The sequence below is a fragment of the Lactuca serriola genome, chromosome 2, assembly GCF_051521515.1.
Source record: "Lactuca serriola cultivar US96UC23 chromosome 2, Lser_US96UC23_V15, whole genome shotgun sequence".
In the NCBI taxonomy this organism is placed as follows: Eukaryota; Viridiplantae; Streptophyta; class Magnoliopsida; order Asterales; family Asteraceae; genus Lactuca; species Lactuca serriola.
In genome coordinates, this window is record NC_136409.1 from 214,451,704 (window position 1) to 214,475,617 (window position 23,914).

At 31.5% G+C, this 23,914-nt stretch overlaps 2 protein-coding genes, 1 long non-coding RNA gene and 1 other non-coding gene across 8 annotated transcripts; 3 read left to right on the forward strand and 1 right to left on the reverse strand.

Annotated features, from left to right (window-relative positions):
• Positions 1 to 393: 393 nt before the first annotated feature.
• LOC145088463 (uncharacterized) lies at positions 394 to 3,073 on the forward strand. 4 transcript variants are annotated; one of them, XR_013701147.1, is made up of 5 exons: positions 394 to 864; positions 980 to 1,211; positions 1,487 to 1,552; positions 2,276 to 2,486; positions 2,904 to 3,072. It is a non-coding gene; the product is annotated as an uncharacterized LOC145088463 (long non-coding RNA). The 4 variants fall into 4 exon arrangements; XR_013701148.1 differs by having other exon boundaries at positions 394 to 594; positions 689 to 864; positions 980 to 1,552; XR_013701149.1 differs by having other exon boundaries at positions 394 to 942; positions 1,113 to 1,552; positions 2,904 to 3,073.
• Positions 3,074 to 6,078: 3,005 nt separating this feature from the next.
• On the forward strand, positions 6,079 to 6,152 carry TRNAV-CAC (transfer RNA valine (anticodon CAC)). Its single transcript has one exon. It is a non-coding gene; the product is annotated as a tRNA-Val (tRNA).
• Positions 6,153 to 13,541: 7,389 nt separating this feature from the next.
• Positions 13,542 to 16,079, forward strand: LOC145088465 (serine/threonine-protein phosphatase PP1 isozyme 3-like). 2 transcript variants are annotated; one of them, XM_079026824.1, is made up of 4 exons: positions 13,542 to 14,031; positions 14,276 to 14,835; positions 15,586 to 15,786; positions 15,894 to 16,079. In XM_079026824.1, the coding sequence occupies exons 1-3, from the start codon at positions 13,854 to 13,856 to the stop codon at positions 15,766 to 15,768; spliced, it is 921 nt and encodes a 306-aa protein (XP_078882950.1). In that variant the 5' UTR covers positions 13,542 to 13,853; the 3' UTR covers positions 15,769 to 15,786; positions 15,894 to 16,079. The 2 variants fall into 2 exon arrangements, with proteins under 2 accessions (XP_078882950.1, XP_078882951.1); XM_079026825.1 differs by having other exon boundaries at positions 13,889 to 14,192.
• Positions 16,080 to 16,164: 85 nt separating this feature from the next.
• LOC145088464 (protein NRT1/ PTR FAMILY 5.6-like) lies at positions 16,165 to 20,992 on the reverse strand. Its single transcript, XM_079026823.1, has 3 exons — positions 20,697 to 20,992; positions 17,586 to 17,803; positions 16,165 to 17,496 (listed from the first exon to the last, which is right to left on the reverse strand). Exons 1-3 carry the CDS (start codon positions 20,839 to 20,841, stop codon positions 16,165 to 16,167), a joined length of 1,695 nt encoding a protein of 564 aa, XP_078882949.1. The 5' UTR covers positions 20,842 to 20,992.
• Positions 20,993 to 23,914: the final 2,922 nt, after the last annotated feature.

Sequence of the window (23,914 nt, forward strand, 5' to 3'; positions counted from 1 at the left end):
TCTAGACTTTGGTGGTAGCTGGGATACCTACCTTCCCTTGATGGAGTTTTCCTACAATAATAGCTACCACGCCAGCATCGATCGACCTCCCTTCGATCTGCTTTACGGGAGGAAGTGCAGGACCCCACACTACAAGAAATAGACCCTTTTACGACGCACAAACCACGACACTCATAGATTTATGTTACGCAAAAGAGAGTGACATCAAAAAAGTGACATCTCTTCAAAAAAATTTAAGGATTTAGGTCACGCATTGTTGCGTGCCCTTAAATTAGTGTCGTAAGATAAAAAACTAAAAACACGGAGGGCGCTTTATGTTAAATGCGCGTCTTCTGTAAGTGTCGCTATATAATTTTTAATGAACGCGCGTTTACAGATAGGGGGAAAATGAAATCCCAAAAATTTTGAAAACCCGCCTTGTTCTGTTCTCCCCTCTCATCGGAGGTCTGCTCGATGTCCTTCTTATTAGTATCACCAAATATCTCGTTCGCCGCCCCCCGCCCTATCTATAACAAACCTCTCTCTCTCTCTTCCATTACCCACCACAAATGGTTTTTCGAACACAAGTCAGGAAAATCTTGGTCAATTCTCCAGGTTTTTGCAACAAATTTATGGACATCCATATACATATCGTGATTTCAAATTCATCTTATGAAATAAACATTCCCTCAATTTCGATTTGATGCAGTAATACACGACCAACTACAAGTTTCTTTCTCTCTCTCTCTCTCTCTCTCTCTACCCCCTACTGTTCGACAACCACCCAGGCACCCACCATCCTTCGTCTTCTCTCTGGTTCACCAGCGGCACCAATAAATCCCCATTATACCACCACCACCAATCGCATTAATCGAACCGATTCAGGTGAACTGTTTGATGTAATGCCCAAGAAAACCGATTCGCATTAATCAATTTCGATCCTTTTCATTTTCAGTTGAACAGGTTGGTCGTTTCTAAATTTCATCTCTTTCTATTTCAGTTTTTTCCAAATTAAGGCTCGCCAACTGTATGATGAAATGCCTAAGAGAAAAATTACAACAAAAAGTGTATTTTGATGCCCTTTCAAACACTTGACTTTGTTGGATAACTGATTGATCTTTATAAATATGAAGCCTTGAGGGTTATGGGGGATGGCGATAAAGGCACACAAGTGAGGAGGGCTGTTGAGGGGTTAATGGTTGTAGGTGTTGTTAATCGTATTTCATACCCTGGTAATCATAATTTTCTCTCACTTCCCAATTCATATTTATATCTGTTTTCTATGTATATCTTGTCGTTCTCTTCCTTTGACCAGGTAATATCATCAATTTGATTTCCCGTATTTTTAGTTGATCAGTTATTATTTGGGATTTATGATATTTTTTGAAGCAAATCTGATTATATACAATTTCACTGAATTCAATCAACAGGTGATGAAATTTTTTAAACATATTTCTTTATTTTAAGACTCATTTCACCATTTTTGTGATTACATACATAATGACAGGTTGGTGACTCAGCAGGACCTGAATGTAAAGCCGTATTACAAGAAGTTACTCAGCAGGACCTGAATGTAAAGCCTTGGTTATCTTTAAAAAAAAACACTGAACAACTTCTTTTTTTAATCTTTGAATACGTTAATTTTTATGTTTTTGTCCCAAGTTGTAGCGAAACAGGGGCAGTGAAAGAACAATAAAAAACCAATTTATTTCCTTCTACTTTCATTTAGTCGGTCTTTTCATTTGTATCATTTAGCATGTTACTTTTTAATTGGGTTTTTTATTCAATATATAGAATCATAACCAATGCATCGTCCAATAATTTAGTAGTCATGGGATGATGATGATGCATCAAATTCAAACCCTAAGTTAGATAAGAAAAACATGTCATGGAATGGTCCTTCATGGGATGATGATCATGAAAAAACTAAGTCATGGAATGGTCCATTGTGGGATGATTCAGGATTAAACAAAAAAGGTTGTGAGAAAAATGATTACTTTTTGCCTAAACAACATAATGTGGTCAATGATTTTCATATGAACAATGAGAATATAGTTTCTGTAGAAGAACCCAACCAACAAATTATTACATCTGTAAAATATATTAAATGATACAAATGAAAAGTAACAATTTATAATGATGCACGCTCTTTTCAAGCTCCGGTTGGGTGGTCGGGTCGTATCTGGGGTAGGAAAAAAATTATAATTATGGAACGGTTGTGCTTATCTACTCAAGCTTTAGTTGATTGTTAACCATCTCTCATGTTTTATTTAATCAAATTTTGTTTGATTGTTAGGTTTAGCTTATGTCGATCTTATAAGAATCAATATCTTTATTGGAGAGAAGGGTTGTGTACAAGTGGTTCACCAAGGAAAAAATCAAGGAGCATTTTGGTCAAAAATGTTTCTGCAATCTTCTAAAGACTAATATCCAGATGGAGATTGTTTATGCCATTCCTGGCAGTTGCTTGAATTACAAGATGACAGTAAGAAGAGATTTTAAACAGGGTGAGCATTATTCGCATTTGTATGGTAACATTTCCAAAAATTATAGTTTTTTCAATTTTGGATATTTGATCGGTATTTGGTATGTGTTGTTCCATATAAAAGAAGCTAGAATTGTGACTTTAAACTTGAAGGGAAGAATGATCATTTTTTTTTTGCTAAAAATAGGTTTAATAAATGTTATAACAACTTCAGTTACCTCTTTTTCTTTTAGTTATGACATCCAATTATTATGCAAGTAACAATTTGATCATTTTATATTATATCTTGTATTTAAAATTATATCTTGTGATCTTGTATTAATCACATGAAATCAACAAAGTCGAGCAATAACTTGTAACAGTCTTTTATGATAAATCAAATATTAGTTTTGAACAAGGATTAATAGCTGACCATGAACACTATTATTTAAAATTTTAGGTGCAGAGAACAAGCTGGAAGCATTGCTACAGGTTACATTCTTTTTTATTCTATTTCTATTCATTTTATGCTCTTTTATTGGGAAATTTGAATTGTTTTTCATCCTCTTGTGTTATGTTGATGTCATATTGTAACTGTAAATGTCGAATGAACTATTATTGATTTTAAAATTGATATCAACATCTTCAATAAGCATTTAGCAAATATTAATGTTTATGTTTATGTAATAAACATAAACATAAATCAAACCATTAGTATTATAATGTATGAAACAGTTGAATTCAAATCGAGTTTAGCAAATAATAATATTTATTATTATTTTTATATTTAAATATAAAAAAACTAATGTTGTTTAGTCAAGTTTAGCAGTGTGATGGTGTATTATAATACATTGAATTCACCAATGAAATAATGGTGAATCTTGGTTACTCTATAGTCGAATTTTCCTAATTTTGACAGAAGTAAGTGATTGATGTTTTTTTATTTTTTTTAAAGAAAAATCTTTAAAATTGATAATACAAATTGGCTGCCTGAACATTTTCAATACTTTTAAGTGATTGAGTAGTAAATGTGAAACACCATTAACGCCATATGTGATGTTAAAAAAATATTGGTAATACCCTTTTTCAATATAAGATGACACATTTTAGAGGTTGTTTCAATTTTTTAAGAAGTGAGCATTTTAATACAAATGCTGAGAAATGACTAGTTTAGTATAGTTTCAAAAATATTTGCTAAACTAGTGTTTTTTCATTTTTCTTATATTTTTCAAATTTTTACTGTTTTTATTTGATTTAAAATATCAGTTTTTTTTGTCCAACTTTTTTTTTTAAATATCAGTTTTTTATTCTTTTTATTTTAGTTTTTTCCCCCTTTTTTTTAAATATGTTAACATAGTATAAAAACCAAAAATAATATATAGTTTCATAAATTATTGTCAATTAAAAATAAAATTTTTAAAAAAATTATACTGTTATAATTGATTATTGCCCCCTATCACAAAAATAAACATCATAAAAAGTGAAGTTTTCTAGTTCCACTAGAAATATTTTCTAATAATGATATAATGTTTCATTTTTAATTGATGTCTAAACATCTATATTCAATGTATATCAAAATAATAAGATGACATTTTAATAAATTATGTTAGTGACCGCAATTACTCATTTTTAAAGTATTATAAAACGATCTTTTAAAAAATACAACAACATTGTACACTATCAACAAGTCGTTGCTATTGTTCATTTTTTTGTGTTATTATAAGTAAATTTGTCCATCAAGTTATCTATATTTCTATGAACTACCAAATAATTGAAAATTATAAAATAATGTAACATCTTAACACTTAATATCAAAATGAATATATATATATATATATATATATATATATATATATATCAAACTAAAAAAATTGAAAATAAAATAATGTATTAAAGAATTTCTTCAAATAAAATATTGTTGATCTTTAATTTGCACATAAAATTTGTGTAGAAGAGGTACATGTTCATATAGTTTCAATATGTAAAAGCCTAACGAATGATCTAATGAGCTCTACACAAATTTATTTTGAAGTTGTATCACCATTATAAAGATATTCAGCGAAACCGAAAAACTATATTTTTATGGTATTCTTTTTTGTGACGGGTGACAATAATTAATTATGATAGTGTTATTCATTAAATCATCTTATTTTTAATTAACTGTAATGCATGAAATTGTGTATTTTGTATACTATGTTAAACATATATTAAAAAAAAACTGAAATAAAAAAATAAAAACTTGATACTTAAAATAGTAAAAAAATTAAAAACAGTAAAAAACTTAAATAAAAAAACTGATATCTAAAATAAATAAAAACAACAAGAAAAATTGAAAAATACAAGAAAAATAAATGAAAAAAAAAAAAACATTAGTTTGATAAATATTTTTAAAACTATACTTAGATCAGTAAATATTTATTCCTGTAACCATGTTTTGGTCAAAAACTCTATTTTCCCGTTTAACTATTGAAAGTATTGATGACAAAGTTGAGCATTGTCCAAGAGTGAATTTTGAAAAGCAAAAATTGAACACCTTTTGGGTTGTGTGCATGTGCCTCACATGTGCTTATGACCTCATTATGTTCTTATTCCTTTAAGATCCATCGAAGATAAATTATTAATTTTAAAATTCTTACGAAATGCTTGAAATAAATTTATTAATAATTATGTATTTAGGCTAAATCTTTTTTGAAATGATGTGTTTTTATCATTTATTTAGGCAATGCATGCTTTTTCATCTATTTTATGTTAGTCTTTAATTTCACGGATTGATGATATCTAATATTCCATAGTGAAATGATGGAAATAATTGTTTAAAATATACTAAAGTTAGAGAAGTATCACTATTTTACAAAAAAAAAAAAAAAAAAAAAAAAAAAAAAAAAATTGCAAAATGTATATTTGTCTAAACTAGTTTGTTATTGTATAAATTTAAGTAAAAATAAATTCAATTCTAAGAGGAAATAACGATTTTTATTATATCATTAGTAGACGATGTATTTATACAAATGTTTAAGGGCAATTTCATAAGACCATATGCACTTATTTGTTCGGATTAACATCAAATTTATTTTCTCTATGAAAAGCTTTATATTTCTTTGTTTTTTTAACTAAATATTTAGCGGGTTTCCTGTGATATGCCGGTTTTAGACAAAAAAAAAAAAAAAAAAAAAAAAAAAAAAATCCAAAAAACCCCTCTAATTGTTCTTTTTTCGAAAAAAATTGTCAATGTAAAGTTTTTTTTTTGGGAAAAAAATTGAGTTACTTTATGAAAAAAAAGTTGGGGGTTTTTTTCAGAAAAAAAAAATATTAAATAGAAAGATTACCAGTAAACATGTTAAAATGATGGTAAAATTATAAAAAAAATATAAAAGATTGCAAAATTTTAAATCAAAATAAAATAAAGTTTAATCAGAAAAAAAAATAATAAATTAAATCTTTCATTATATTAAATGGATTTATAATAACAAAAGACGGTATACATGGATGTTAATTAGCCGTATCAATTTATTAATGATGCTCATTTTAGTTAATAGGTTTATTTAGTTAACATTATTCGCATATATAGTTCCTGAATTTAAGTTACACAAATGCATTTAAACAAATACTATTTACGATAAAAATACCACAAAGATGTCTGGGTGGTGTAGTCGGTTATCACGCTAGTCTCACACACTAGAGGTCCCCGGTTCGAACCCGGGCTTAGACAAAAATTTTGGACAATTTTAACTTCCCCTTTATTTTGAAGTTGAATCTTTGTCAAAATTTTGTTTTTTTACGTGATCATTGTGTGTTTATGTATCGTTATTAAGTCTGTTTTGGTTTTAGATAAAGAATATATATATATATATATATATATATATATATATATATATATATATATATATATATATATATATTAGCCGTTTACCCGCGCCAAGCGACAGGTGTGACAATGATGGTTGAATGCTGAAAGATGAATTACACCATATATATATATATATATATATATATATATATATATATATATATATATATATATATATATATATATATACTAGCCGTTTACCCGAGCCAAGCGACGGGTGTGACAATGGTGGTTGAATGCTGAAAGATGAATTAAACCCTATAAATGGAAACGTCAGTGATATATATCCAAGATTTGTGAACAGAAATTGCGAGATTTGGGGAAATACGGAGATAAGAAATGAATCGGGTCAAAATAGCATAGGAATAGGGGATAAACGATTTGACCTTTTCAAAAGTTGACCATATGTACTCTACTTTTTTTTTTGTAATGCATAAATTGATTGTACAAATGCATTGTATGTTTGTACGACTTAAAATTCAGCATTTGACCAAAAATGTTTTATAAGGTAATTAATATATATATATATATATATATATATATATATATATATATATATATATATATATATATATATATATATATATATAGGGAAGAGTTGTATGGAAAATTAATGATTAGGGCAACACATATTTGAATCAATGAAAACATGACAACACATCACTTCCACAATACATTACTTGTGAAGAAAGAAATGTCATAGAACTCATTCCTATATATATATATATATATATATATATATATATATATATATATATATATATATATATATATATATATATATATATATATATTAAGAACAGAAAATTGTTGAGAACTCGAGAACGATTATGAACCAATCATTTTATAAATGACATTATAAAAAATTGACAATTACATTAATTGTAATTACTAATTTTTTTTGGAAACGACAACTTTTATAAAAAGAACTCACGACTAGCAAGAAACTAGCGAATGAACAAACCAACAAAAAAGAACATTGTTTAAATTAAAACAAATACAAAAGAACAACAAATGACAATTAAAGACATCCTCAAAACTGATATGTTGACCATTCTTCCTAAGTGCACATTACTTGTTTATCCCTACATTTTAACCAGAAATATACCATTGATTTTGTTGCGGGCTTTATGAATACTCCTTTAAACACGCGGTCATTCTTGAGTTTCCATTAGTTAATAAGAAAGTAACATATTTTTATTAAATAGGTTTCAGCCATTTTTTGTATTGAATATGCTTCAATGAAAGGAACATATGTCTATGAAGTTATTATATGTACAGTCTGATAGCGTTTTCTTATATTGAAATTTAATGTTTATATGTTAAATGAAATTTGTATATTTATGAGTGAATATAACCATTTATATCTAATGCATTGTGCTTTATAATTTATATGGATGAAAATATTCATTTGATAAAATGCACAAAGTTTGTGGGGCTCCTAACTAGCATTAATAGTTCGAAAACGATATGATAACGTGAGACAACATGCATTTTAATTGTTATCTTACAATAAGTGAGGTATTTTTTTAATCTATCATTTCAAAATTAATAAATGACACACATTAACTTCGTAATCCAATAAGTTTTTTTTAGTGCAATTTTTTTTAATCTATCATTTCATAGGAATTTGGTAATGATAGATGGATAAAATAAATTTGTAATCTTAAATGCATAAAACATATTTGTAATCATATATAAATACTTTTTTAATTCTAAAATAATAAAACACAATTTAAAGATAATATTCATATCAGTACATTATAAACATGAAATTATAAAATACATTGCATATGTAACGACCCAATTTTCACGTCCAAAAATTTTGTTTTTAAAACATTACTTTAGAAAACATTAATAATTAAAAACATTGTTTGATCAAACCACATCACAACGTAAACCATGTCTAAAAGCCAAATCATACATCCAATCGAAATATCAAAGTATAAATCCCAGAAAAATCTCGTAAATGCGGAAACCAGTGTGTGTGCATGATGTGCCGCTACCGTGCCAACTCCTTCCCCTTCGATGAAGAGGTACCTAAAACCAAAACTGTAAACTGTAAGCACAAAGCTTAGTGAGTTCCCCCATAATATCTCATATCATGCAAACATATAACATACAACATTCAGCTAGGAGTTATGGGCCTCGCCCACACTCGTGAAGATACAGGCCCTGCCCACACTTCGCTAGCCGGGGGATACGGGCCTCGCCCACACTCGTGAAGATACGGGCCCTGCTCACACTTCGCTGGCCGGGAGATACGGGCCTCGCCCACACTCTACTATCTGGGAGATATGGGCCTAGCCCACACTCCACTCTCGGAGAGATACGGGCCTTGCCCACACTCAACCGCTAACTCATAATATACAAGTATCACACAGACAACAAGTACAGACAACTCTAACATACCGACACATATAACATAATTAACTAAACCAAGAGATACGGGCTCGGCCCACACTCTAGTGCTAACATCTCGTCTACACGGGTCGGCCTTGGTGTCTTAGACCCGTTCCTACTGGAAGGAGACTCACCTCGAAATAGCTGCTGGTCTTTGTGGGAATTGACCGTCTGTTGCTGCTGCTCCGGAAATCCTCCGGCTATAATTCCCACAAAACACTCAATCAAACACCGCTAACTGACGCTCGGGTAAATTGACCATTTACCCTTGATCAAGTTAAAAGTCAAAGCCAGAGTCATCTTTCAGTTGACCTGAATCGCCGAGTTGGCTCCCCAACTCGCCGAGTCCTTATCCAATCAACTGTCCTGCAACCCGTTTCTACTCATCGAGTTGAGCGTTGACTAGATCTAGAGGCTAAACAACTTGTTACAAACCCTAATACACAATCAAGCTTGAGGAGAGGCTCAAGAAGGACTTTCATGGAGCTATAAGGGACTATAAGCATGAAAACAGGGGGAAACTGAGTTATACCTCAAGGAAATCATTGAGATAACACAAGGATATCTGGCCTCCTTCTTCTCTTCTTGATCTACTCTCCTTCCCTCACAAAATCTTCAAGAATACACACCAAAATGCTTCAATCTCACAAGGAACAAGGCTTGGACGAAGTAGAGAGCTCTGAGGGTGAAGGGGGCGAGCTTGGGGGCGGATAAGAGGGTTTAAATAGGGTGCACACCCTTGAAATTTAGGGTTTCATCAAACAGCGGGGACTCACCGAGTCCAGAATGTGGACTCGCCGAGTCGCCAACTTAAACGTGCTCCCAAACCCGTCTCTACTTGGCGATTCGGGCCTACAACTCGCCAAGTCCAAGGCCAAAAATGTAAAATACTTAGATAAATTTTACGTAACAGGAACCAGGTGCTACACACGATCTCCTTCCAAGCCGTAGGGAAGAAGTTGTGGCCTAGATTTTGCCACTTGTCACTCGTTGGTTAACCCAAAAATTAATTATCTTCTAAAATTCGTAACTTTGACATACGAGCTTCGTTTTTGACGTTCTTTATATCCACACGTAGGTATTGACGAGATTTACAACTTTCATTTAGACTCCGTTGGCTAATTTTAACTTTATTTTAAAAGTTATATTTTAACAAGCTTAGACACTTAAAGTCCGTTAAAAATTAATTAATAACTTTGTCATCCGACGTCCGTTTAGACCGTTTTTATATCGTTGTGCTCCTATTAATAAGATATTCAATTCTCATTTAGTTTGTTTCGGCTAATGTTCGATTGATCTAAAATTCGATTTCCACGCTGAATCTTAGAAAAATCATAATTTTATCTAACGAAGTCAGATTTGGACGCTCTCTATATACACGCTCTCGGTTTAACGTATACTACGAATTTCATTTAGATCACTAAGGCTAAAAAGTATTTCATCCAAAATTTACTTTTTACGATACACGGAGCCATGTCGGTTTAATCGCGAAACTTCGACGGGTCATAACTTTTTCGTTATAAGTTGGATTTCAGCGTTCTTTATATGTACGGAATCCTTGCGACATATACTATAACTTTGGTTAAGATTTTTTATTGTAAATAATCTTTTATCAAAAAGTTATTTTTAACGTTTATTATCTCTAATCTGACTAGCCCGAATTTGTAGGCGTTACAAAACGACTTTCCAGCAATTTAGAAGTAGGCGTTCCACTATCTTAGACGTAGGGATAGTATGGTTAAATTTTTTCATTATTATAATAATTATAAGATATAATACATGATTATAAGCTATTAAAAACATTATAAAAAGGATTTGGAAAAATATGATATTTTTAAAATTTATGAAGGGTAAATATGATATTAATAAATTAAGGTTGACAAATATAATATTTTAAGGTTTAAAAATGACATTAAGAAATTCTTCCCTTTGTTAAAAACAAAAAATGTTAGTAAGGGCATAAATTAAAAAGAAATAATACATTTATTAGTGGATATCCTGGACCATCTTTCCGGATTGAATTTGGGCGGATATTTTGGACCGCATTGCTCAAAATTGTTATTTGTATCATTCTCATGAAAATGATCACGTTTTAACTATTGTACGTATTGATCCTTCTCCGTTTTTTTAAAAATGTTTCACACTTAGGTAATCATTCTCATGAAAATGGTTTAACAACCGAACCACTAGTCTAATGAGAATACGTAGCTAGTAGACATGTGTGTTTATATTCTTTAAGAATATAGGTTAAAGTACTTGTATACAAGTTCAATTATATTATAAAAATGCAATTGTTTAAATGTGAATATGTCACAGATGGGGAACTTTTATGCTTAATAAATAGGGATAATGACTTGAAAGGGTAATGAACTTTCGACTTTTGTCACATTTAGTCATTAAACTTTTTTTCGTTGTCTATTTGCCACTAAACTATTGAAACTATTCACATTTTACCCTTATGACCGGCTGTTGCCGGTCATAAAGGTAAAATGTGAATAGTTTCAATAGTTTAGTGGCAAATAGATAATGAAAAAAAGTTTAGTGACTAAATGTGAACAAAATCGAAAGTTCGTTTCCCTTTAAAAAGTTCAATGACTAAATGTGAACAAACTTCCTATTGTATTATGTTTTAGCAAAATTATTTATTTTTGTTTAATTGTAGCAACATTTGTTGATGAAGAAATCTATGAAATAAAAAAACAAAATGTAACATCCAGATTTCCAGGTATCATCATTTAAGTATTTTTCTTTTGAGTTAAGAAGAGAGACTCGACGAGTTGACGCCTCAACTCGTCGAGTAAGGTCGCGACTGATGACTCGGATTAATGAATGGACTCGACGAGTCGGTGAGGTGACTCGACGAGTCCGCGCTGTTGGCAGAAACCCTAAATCTTTGGGCCCGAGCCATATTTAAAGGCACTTATGGCCTTCAATTGCAACTACCATTCCCATAAGTGAGAACCCTAGCGAGCTTGAGTGTGTAGAGTGAGAGGAAGAGCTATCTTGAGCTTTTTGGTGTGATAGATCTGAACCCTTCTAGGTTCAGAGAGCCGAGAATATGAAGCTTTAGTAGAGTAAACCTTGGGGTTCGAAGTTAGGAAGCATTTATGAGATTTTTATGGTATATATAGTTACTTTCATCTTACACATAGATATGAAGTATTTTATATAAATTACATGCTATGTGTGCATATTATTTGAATACTTGTTGTCTATGCTGGATGAACGATTTTATACATGTTTTAAAAGATTTAAACGATATATTTATTTTATATCTACAAATATATTGCAGATGAAACATGGATAGATGAAATAGTTGGTGTGTGATGAAATAAAATGATGAGAGATAGGTGATGATAGAAAGGTGGTGATAATTAGGTAAATAGATGACGATGAATATGTGATGTAGGATGAAAGGAGATACCATAACCTTAACCAGCAATGTGGCGATGTAGTCATCTACCAGAGTATAGATGGCGACCACAGACTATTCTAGACAACCTAGTGGAAACACCAGCAGGCCCATAACCTGTAGGTGATGAATTACGAGTTCAGACGATGTTGTAACTACGTATTCATGCGATGATACTCTAACCCCTTACTATGGATTACGAGTTCAAACGATGTTGTAACTACATATTCATGGGATGTCACAAATTTCGCATGCCAAACCAATGGTCATAATTCACATCAGTGAGAATGGTTCATATTTTTGTAAAACCAAAATCAGATTGGAAATTTTGATTTTTTATTTTGGAAAATGTCAAACCATTGGTTTTTTATTTTGGTTTTGGTTTTTTGTTTTTTTTAAATATATTTTCAGGGTTTTGTTTTGTTTTTTTATTTCATAGATTTCTTCATCAACAAATGTTGTTACAATTTAACAAAAATAAATATTTTGCTAAAACATAATACAAGAGGAGGTTTGTTCACATTTAGTCATTGAACTTTTTAGAGGGAAACGAACTTTCGATTTTGTTCATATTTAGTCACTAAACTTTTTTTCGTTATCTATTTGTCATTGAACTATTGAAACTGTTCACATTTTACCCAACAGCCGGTCATAAGGGTAACATGTAAACAGTTTCAATAGTTCAATGACAAATAGATAACGAAAAAAAGTTTAGTGACTAAATGTGATAAAAGTCAAAAGTTCGTTACCCTTTCAAGTCATTATCCCTAATAAATATGATGATGTTTGTATTCTTTTAGAATATAAGTTAGTATACTTGGATATAATTCAACCCTTGTGTGGTTGTATTTTTCCAGAATATGGATTATTCGTTCTTCAATTGATAAAGAATCAACATTCCTGAAAGCAGCCTATATTCTGTTACGATATTATGCATTTTCTTCTGTTATAAAGTTCATATAATTACAAATATGTAACTCTTATGAGAATGAAAGAACGAAAGAGAAAATTATATAACATACAAATCTAGACTGCGAAGCCCAACAATTAGCACAAGAAGGAGATATAAATTAAAGGAGACAAAAACAAAATACCATAGCCACGGAACACAGAAATTTATCACAGGAATTTGGCTTCTAATTGATAAACATTTAATGAGAACATCATCAAGATAAAGAAATAATGACTTATAGCTCAAATGATTTGAGAGCCTCTTTATATGGTGAAGTCCTAGTAAATCCTTTCAAGTCAAGATACAACTTCTGAAACTTGTTCTTAAAGATAATCCTGAATGCCATGTATCGTTACAAAAAAAAAAAAAAAAAAAAATAATAATAATAATAATAATAATAAATAAATAAAATAATTTTTTTGTTGCAACAGAACACCTAATTATAACCGGCACATAATACGTATTACATGCCAATAAAATCCAAATGGGCAAATCCTCAGAAGATATTGAAGGGGTTTCAGGAAACAATTAAACAAAATCATATATCATCACGCACCCAGATTTGGTAGGCGATCGTTCCATTCCATAGGGGTTGCAGCCGTCTCCCCCCTTACTTTTCCTTTGGAAAATGGAGCATCGCTGTAGCATTCCCTAATCTCTCTTTCCTTTGAAAAATCTTTTGATTCTGATTTCCCTTTTCCAGATAACACAAAATCAAAACCGGCCTTCGATCTTTCTGACCCATTTTCCGATCAGAGAAAAAAAAGTAGGGTTTTGATTTGTAGAGGATTTTGAGATGGACCCAATCGCCGTTGACAACATAATCGAACGGCTAACTGAAGTTCGATCGACTAAATCAGGGAAGTTGGTTCAGCTTTCGGAGGCTGAAATCAAGCAGCTTTGTGCTGCCTCTCGCGAAATTTTCATCAAACAACCTAATCTTCTTGAGCTTGAAGCCCCTATCAAGATTTGCGGTACTCTTGAATCGATTTCTCCCATCCCATGCATTAGTATTTAATAAAGATTTTTGTTTTGTTTTGTTTGTTTAACCTAAGTGTATCAGATTTGTTTAATGTATTGATTTCGTTTCATGTAATTGCCCAGCCGATTCTGCAAATTACGATGACATCTGAAAGTACAGAACTTGAGGTTTCAACTTACAATTTCTGAAGTGCAATTCCTTTCCCCTCCTCTTTGACATATGGTTTCATCTTTCAGGCGACATTCATGGGCAATACAGTGATCTTTTAAGGCTTTTTGAATATGGAGGCTTTCCACCTCAATCCAATTATCTTTTCCTGGGAGACTATGTGGATCGTGGCAGACAGAGTTTGGAAACAATATGCCTAATGCTTGCTTATAAAATCAGATATCCAGAGAACTTTTTTCTTCTTCGGGGAAACCATGAATGTGCTTCCATAAATAGAATTTATGGGTTTTATGATGAATGCAAGCGTCGGTTCAATGTGAAGCTATGGAAAGCTTTTACAGAATGCTTTAATTGTCTACCCGTTGCTGCTCTTATTGATGACAAGATATTGTGCATGCATGGAGGCCTCTCCCCTGATCTTTCTGACTTGGATCAAATTAGAAACTTGCAACGACCAACTGCTATCCCAGATACAGGGCTACTTTGTGATTTACTATGGTCAGATCCTAGCAAAGATGTTAAAGGATGGGGGATGAATGATCGAGGGGTTTCTTATACCTTTGGTGCTGATAAGGTTTCAGAGTTTTTAACAAAGCATGATCTTGATCTTGTGTGTCGTGCTCATCAGGTTATTCACTCTCTTTTTGCATTGGCTTTGTTGTTTTAAGTTTTGCTTTTTACTCCATCTTGATCTCTAGTGTTTTATCATTAGTCAATGTCTAAAGTACATGACAAAAACAGTGAACTATATGAATTCAAGTCAATGTCATATTTCTTTTTGCAACGATGACAACAGACAAATAAATGATTATATCTTTGAAACTTACTATAAAAGAAAGTTCAACTTTCCAAAATGGAAAGTGTCGAGCTTTAACAAAATGTTAAAATCCTATCATATGTTTATCGTGTCACACATACACATAGATGATGATATAACTAATGTGCATCGAGTGATTGTACCATACAAGTTTACCATGCACATCAGCACTTGAACCCATCTCTATTCAGTTTGTGATGATATTACAACTCCATCTCTAAAATCAAACTACTACTTTTTTTTTTTTTTTTTTTTTTTTTTTTTTTTTTTCATTTAGAGTTGATGTAACATACTAATGGATCTTGTTAGTCTTATACCAGTCTATACTTGAAAAGATTTCTAGCATATAGGATTTCTATAGACATTCAAACCATAAATGAATAAAGGTCACCTTGGAATAACTTCCTACTTCATTAACTCACCATCAACATAACTTATTCAGGCTTTAACAACATATGCTTCAAGGAACATATTCTACTCTTACTTTTATTATCTGACATATGTGATTATAGAAAGTTCTTCCTTATTATAACTAATAACTTAAGCAACCATGTTATGCAGGTTGTGGAAGATGGTTATGAATTCTTTGCAGATAGACAACTTGTAACGATATTCTCAGCCCCAAATTACTGTGGTGAATTTGATAATGCAGGTGCAATGATGAGTGTCAATGAAAATCTCTTGTGCTCTTTCCAAATCCTCAAACCAGTTGAGAAGAAAGACAAGTTCTTAAATGTCCACTAAAATCTATAGCTTCTCAAGGTCCAACAATCAATCTAAAAATTTTTCAAACTCAAACACCTTAATCAAAACTTATAATTCAATTACACACTAATCTTCTTCTCACTCTAGTATTCATTCTTCTGCAGCCGAAGAACATTCATTGACTTGAAAGAAGTAAATTTCTCTTGTTTTTTCCAGGGACTTAGAGGAAGAAGAATCTGTATATATTTTTTAGTAGTTTGGTCATATTATGATTATAATGTTTAATGGGTCCAAGACGATTTGTAATTTAAGATGATAAATCAATCTAATCACCGATTGATTTCACATAACTCAATATTTGTTATTAATATGATAAGAACAAAATCCAGCTACATCATTTTATCATTTATCACTTATCACTTGGAGCTTATATTCTTACATTTTCTGCACACTCTTGTAAGAATGCCTTTTTGCAAGTATAACATAAACACCAAAATTCAACCCAGTCATGGCTGCCAACAGCCAATAAAACTTATCCAAACGACTGCTATTCAGATCTTTTCCAAACCAACTTTTCCCGTTTTTTTCAGTAACATGGTTCACAACAGTTATCAGAAAGCTGCTTATAAAGCTTCCAACACCAATCACACTTAAATATAACGCGATTCCCAAGCTTCTCATTGAGTCTGGAACTTGATCATAGAAAAATTCTTGTAAACCCACAAGTGCAAACCCATCTGCTATCCCCAGAATCAAGAACTGAGGAGATAACCAAAACACACTCATGGAAAGAAACCTTTTGTTGCCTCCTTTTTCTTTCTCTGCAACTATTAGCCTCTGTTTCTCCACAATTGCTGCAACAGCCAGACCTAGAATGGTAATAACCATTCCGATTCCGACTCTTTGGAGGATTGTAATCCCTCTTTCCTTTCCAGTCACCCTCCTCAGAATCGGAAGCATGATTTTCTCATAGAATACAACACACAACAACATTCCAACGGCAGCAAGAGAGGCAATGGTTGCTGGTGGGATCTCAAACTTTTTACCAATCATTCGGTTCATTGTGCTGCTTTGTTTCACAAAGAAAGTTGTAGGTTGTGCAATACACACACCAAACTGTAATGTAGTCAACCAAATCGGAATCATGTTGACTATAAGTTTTGTCTCTTCAACTTTTGTCACTGTGGTTAGTTTCCAATGAGATGCTGCTTCGGGTGTCTCGTTATCTTGAATAATACATGCTTTATCAAGAAACCTGAGTTTATTCGTATGATTTAGTGATCTTCCCGAGTTTGGGACTTCATATAACAAATCCGGGGTGGAAGGGTGAGGTAGGTTTCTCTTGATAAATGCTGCAACAAGAACTTGTAAAATTGGTGTTAATGGGCTGCCTTGTGGGGCCCGGTATCGGTAAAATGGCTTCCCAAGAATGAATATGATGATGGTTAAGGCCATGGTGATAGTAAGAATGATGTTTGAGAATCCCCAGCTGATGTTATCTTGGAGATACACCAACACTGTTACTGCTAGAAGAAGTCCAGAGCATAAAGCTGCATTCCACCAGTTGAAAAAAGACATCTTTCCTTTACGTTCTTCAAGATTATCATCATCAAACTGATCAGCTCCAAAGCTTTCTAATGAGGGTTTGTGGCCACCTGATCCTAGAGAGAGTAAGTAGATTCCTGCGAAGAAGACGACTTCATGAACCTTTCCTTTGGATGGCTTCAAGCTTGGTATGAATTGGGACATGGTGAGTATTCCTAAACCCTGCAATAATCAATACATAAACATACCAGATCAAGTGATTTGATATTTGAATTGAAGTTGATTAATTAGGGAAGATGTTATATATATACCATGAGATAGACAATGGAGGAAAGCAAGATCATGAGGAATCTGCCAGCATATGCATCAGCAAGGAAGGCACCAAGCAAAGGTGTGATGGTTGTGACTCCAGCCCAGTTGTTGACATTTTTGGCTGCAGTTGTGAGATCTTCATGGATCACTTTTGTGAGGTAGGTGATGAGATTTGTTGCTATGGCAAAGTAGCTTAGTCTCTCAGTGAATTCGATCGCTTAAAGGAAAGAAATACAAGTAAAAATAGTGTAAGAATGGCATATATTTGATGCATTGAAACTTGTATATTGCCTATTTTTATATCGTATTTGCTTGAAAAGTGATACGGTCATGTTAGGTTTGGTCCAAAGATAATTTGGGGCATGGAAATAAAAAATCCCTTCAAAGACACTAGTATAGTCGAAGATATTACAAAATCTACTAATTTAAAAAAAAAAAAACAAACATTTCTTGTAAATTTTTTAGATATAAAACCATTAATAGTAGTATCATGATAAAAAAATTAAAAAAAAAAAAACATTGGTTGTGTCATGTGCCTTCTATTCAGTTGGCCAGGAGTTCGAATTCAAACAAATTGTTTTTTTTTTGTCATTTTAAAAAATAGTATCCAGACCAATATTGTCTAATCTGACATATTTTTATCTATACATAAATTAGTCAAATCATTCAACATTTATCAGGGTATCAATGACTTAAATAGATATTTAATAACTTTAATTTTCAATTTTTTTTTGAAAGAGCGATTTTCAGAAAACTTTTCTAGTGGGATGCTACATTAATAAGAATGCTTAGTAAAATTCTACTACATTAATAAGAATGCTTAGTAAAATTCTATATGTAGTGAAAATCTAGCCGTTAAGATTTAGGAACTGAAACGACATAATCGACTGATATTGTTGTTTGATTCCTTCATACGTTGTTAGTTTGCAATTTCTTATTCAATTTCCCTTATTTTGGTTGCAACGACACACAGTTTTTATGGACAACGATAATTATATGCACGATATTGCTTCTTTGTGCTTCCAATAATGTATCAAATTTTGGCATTTGAGTTTGGCCCTTCTCACTTCATGTAATTTATTTTATTTAAAAAAAATAGACAAATGATTGTATATTAATATTACATAGTCCAAAAAAAAAAGATAGAACTCTTGAAAAGATGAGTCCTCGACGATCATCTCTATCGTTGATCCGGAACAAGTTTGAAACGTAAGTAAGGTAATGATATTCTTATTATTATATATAATAAAAATTAACCGTGTATGAATAGTTTAGTGTTAACTTTTAGACTTTTGACATATAAGTTTTGGCATTTAGACTTTTGTCATAATAATTTTGTATGTTGATAGATTTGGTCCATGTGTAAAACATAAATTACAAAAGTTGTCCTAATTACTCACAAAACAATAAAAAGGTCAATGTCCATTTTTTTTATTTGGGTGTTAGACTTTGAACACATATATTTTTGTATGTTGGCATGATTGGTACTTGTTTAGAAAATAAATTAAGAAGATGTTCATGTGATTTACAGAAAATGCCATTTTGTTATAATAATTTTGTATGTTAATAGATTTGATCTTTGTGTAGAAAATAAATTAAGAAAATTTACAAAAATAAGTCCATGTCCATTTTTATATTTGGGTGTTAGACTTTGGCCACAATATTTTTTTAGGTTGTTATTTTTTGTCTCTACATAAAAAATAAATTACAGAAGATGTCCATATGATTTATAATGCATTTTTTTTTTACAAAAATGATCTATATGTTTAAATAGTATACTCCTTGGGTTTGAGATCTTGACCAAAAGATTTTCGTATGTAGCAAGTTTGGTCTATATGTAGAAAATAAATTATAAAGTTATCATTCTGCCAAAAAAAAAAAGCAAATAGTCCATATGTTTAAAAAAATTAGAAAAACAGTCTCTAACTAATAGAAATTCTTTTAATATACAACTTAACGGAGTTACAAATTATTAAAAATATAATATAACTTAGAGTTAATATCATAAATGGGTAAAAATTTATTTCACAATTTATGGATGTCCCGTAGACTCCTCCACGACGTTTTAGTCCCACACCTGATAGTCTTAAAAAAAATAGTTTGTGCCGATTATGATATCAACCTTATAATTTATTACCCTTTCAAAAAAAATGAAAAACCTTCCGAGAACAATTTTGTTTAAATTTTAATATAACCCAACTTTGGAAATGGTTCACTGTGCCACCCAAATTCGTAAAAGTTTAAGGGATGGCCCTCCATGGAAAAGTAATTAAAAAACTGATAAACAAAACCTATTATTTAGCAAAAAGTTTAAACCTTTTTATGCTAAATTTCATTTTAATTCATGATTTTATTATATATATATATATATATATATATATATATATATATATATATATATATATATATATATATATATATATATATATATATATATATATACACTCAATCAAATGGAAAACAATCGAAAGCTATGATGGATAGAGATTAAAATTAGATTTTTATTTCAGTTTCAAACAGCAATAAATTATACAGTAATAAAGAAGCCACTTCCTCACCAAAATTGAAAGTTGACTTTATTGATAACATTCATAAATGTACATTGGTGGAGTAAATGTTTCTTACTCAAAAGTTCCTACCAATAAATGTCACCGATAGCTTTTATTATAAAACGTAAGCACCCAACGATTTTTTGCATTTAAATTAACTTGAAATAAATGTATATAATATATTATATTAGTTTGTTGAATAACCAGTATTATCATATAGTATAACATCATTGATTTTGATTCACAAGTTTAAAATGATATTATACATATTTGATTAATAGCCATTTTTTTAGATGGATTGTTCAAGAAAAAACATGAGTTAATAATAATTTGATGGTTGCAACAGGCATTATCACAAGGTAAATAAAACATCAACAATTTTGAACACGATGCATGTAGAATTTCACTTTATAACCATTAAATCCATGGGCTGGAAAAAACTAATGCACCCATAAATGATCCACAACAAATGATGAAGGGGATGTTGTAAGGGACAATTTGCATGCAAACAAGAGATCTGTATGTGTTTCGATGGCGATTAAAAGACATAAAACTACTCACCGATGATGAAGAATGCGGCTTTCCAAGTTCCGGTAGAAGATCGAAGAGGAAGTCTCCCTTTATGATCCAAAGATGAATCACACACGAACATCATATCTTTGGCATCTTCAACACTATTCTGCTGCTCCTCCGGTTGTAGTGCCATTTTCAGTTGGAATTAAAGGACCACAAAAGGCACAAGAAAGAAAAAACAACGGGGTTTTGAGAGAGGAGAGTGAGGGAGCGAGCGAGTGTGTTTTAAAAGAGAAATCAATGATTTCTTGATTTCCTAGGTAGTTCGTGGGGTTCACTTGTGTGAGTTGTCCTTCTCTTGGTTTTGCATTAAAATTTCTATCATATATATATATATATATATATATATATATATATATATATATATATATATATATATATATATATATATATATATATATATATATATATATATATCAAGGTTGTAAAAAACTCTCGACGTTAGCTAGTCGGTGGACTGGGGTCAAACGATTAATCGGCTAGGCGAAGATTAATCGGAGATCATTAGTTGCTAATTTGTTGAATTTTAAAAAAATAAATATGACTAATATTATATTAAAGTTCGTAAATACCACTAATATGATAACAACATAGGTTAATATGATTAATACAACGTTAATCATTCCTCAAATAGTTTCTATTGAGATAAAACTTCTTCAAAATATTAAAATTTCATCGTTTTATAATGCTTCACTCATTATGTATGCAGAGATTAATCGTTAGGAGCCCTCTAATCGGTTGGGTAGCGCCTAGGGATTAAACGGAGATTAATCGGGACCTATTCAGGATTTTTACAACATTGATATATATATATATATATATATATATATATATATATATATATATATATATATATATATATATATATATATATATATATATATATATATATATATATATATATATATATATATCCTTATCAAATTATGAAGATATGTAAAATCACTTTACCAAATGGTTTGTAGTCTAGCACCATTATGTCTCGGTAAAAATGTGTCTCCTAAATATATATGGTTTAAGTCTCATTGGAAAAATAAATAAATAAATATATAAAATTTGAGAGTAGAACAAGTTTGCCGTTCTAAAAATATAAAAATGTAAATATTGTAATTGAGGAGAGAGAACCAGGTGATGTTTAATACTTAAGAGACCATGAAACAAGTAAAGAATGAAATTAAGAAAGCTTATTATTGAGATGTATGTAAAACTACATAGTTGTGTTTGGCTTTTAACCCATTACCCAAAATATAATATTTTTGAAAATACATACCTAAACGCTATTTTTAAAAAAAAAATGGCAAGTCATAGTATTTGAGCTGTCAATGTCAACTCGCTTCAAAGTTTATATGAGAGGTCATTTTCCAAAACAATGACAATATTCCGGGCATGTCAAAGTTTGAACTATGGACATCTTGTCCTGAATTTTACACATAAGCCACTAGACCTTTAAATAAAGGATTTAAACATTCTTTTAAAGATTAACTAAATATAAACCAAATAATAGAAAGTAGGCTCTAATTATAACTATTAATGTTATCAAACCACAAATTGTTATAGCTAACCATATAATAAGGTTCATAATTTTTGTGGTATGGCTTCTTGTTCGTAATTTTACGAAATCGTATTATACAGTAGAATTTACAGTTTTTAATTATAAAAGTATTGTTCATGCTACACCCCTATACATGTTATATTGACGAAACACGATATAAACCTCAACCACAAGGACGAAAGGTTAACGACATCAAGGTAACAATGCCATATCTACTAACGAAAATGTGATACAAAACTTAGCCACAAAACCACAAAAATGTTAAAATTACGATGATGACCTAATCGATAATTTTTTAGGCAGAGTAGTTGCCTAGTAGGTTGCCCGGGTAGAGGGGGCGTTAGATCAAGCTTGACTCTTATGGACTAAATGTGCTGACAAAGTGGGCCTATTATTAGGCTTGTTGATTTGTCGGAAGTCCATTAGGTATCGACCAACCGCTAAAGCTTGGCTAGTGAAGAGCAGGTCCACGAGAGAACTGGGCTGAAGTGGGAAGAAGCCTATTGGATGGGTGTTAGGTGGCTAATGCATTGGCCTACGATGTTGAGCTCCACTCAAATCCATATAGGTTATTTTTTGTTGAATTGGGAAATAACATCGACGTTATGAGCTCTTGTTGTTGTCGGTTCCCGGTAGAGAATGGACGATGATTGCCTTGAGTGTCATTATGGTCTCTATGATGTCTACGCCCACCTTTATAGTTTTGTCTATGATTTTAACGAGTGTTCTTGATCACCAAAATTGAAGGGGACGAGGCATGATCCAAGTGAGAAGGTTGAATGGGACAAACCTGATTCATTATCTTCTCTTCCAACAAGAGCATGGAGAGGGTCTTTAAAAATTTCAGGAACGAAGACCAGTGATGGACGCGACTAGCCATGTAGTCACAATTTAGTTAAATGGTCTTTGCATCTTTGTTGTCATGAAACAAGTTCTTGAGATTGGTACAAATTTAATAGGCGATAACATTTCGTATGAAAATCATTTGTAGCAATAGTTGAGAGTTGGTACCGTATATCCATGATTTTACAACGAAATTGAGACGAAGCCAATTTTTTTTGTTAGTGACAGCACGAGTTTTTCCTGAGGAGTTAATCTAATTGGTTTGTTGTAATGTCCCAAAAATTATAGAGATTTTTGTTCATAAAATAGATTAACTGATTAAAACCTTTGTTTCAAAATCATTGAGCAACATTTGTTTGATTGAAAATATACATCAGAGTTAAGTTTACAAAATTACATGAACGAATATCTTCAATGCGTGTGTACAATCCCACCGAGCTCTTCTCACGAACAACCTGCAAAACATTTAATCCACAACTGTAAGCATATAGCTTACTGTAACACTAAGTTTTAGTATTTGCTCTTGAGATTTTGGAATTTAAGACTTAAGAATAAAAATGGTTTTTGGTGGTCACGATGTGGAGATGTAGTCGCCACGACATGGCATCACCCATTGGAACACGCCTTCATTTTGGCCACCACAACATTGTATGGCATTTGTCACGATGCGACGGTTGGCTGCATGAAAAATCCTAATTTCTGGGGTTAGAGCCCCTATTTAAGGGAAGTAAAGGCTAGGGTTTGCACACCCTCAGCCTCCATCACCTCCCTTTCATCCCAAGTAAGCCTTAGCCTCTATTTTTGAGTTCTT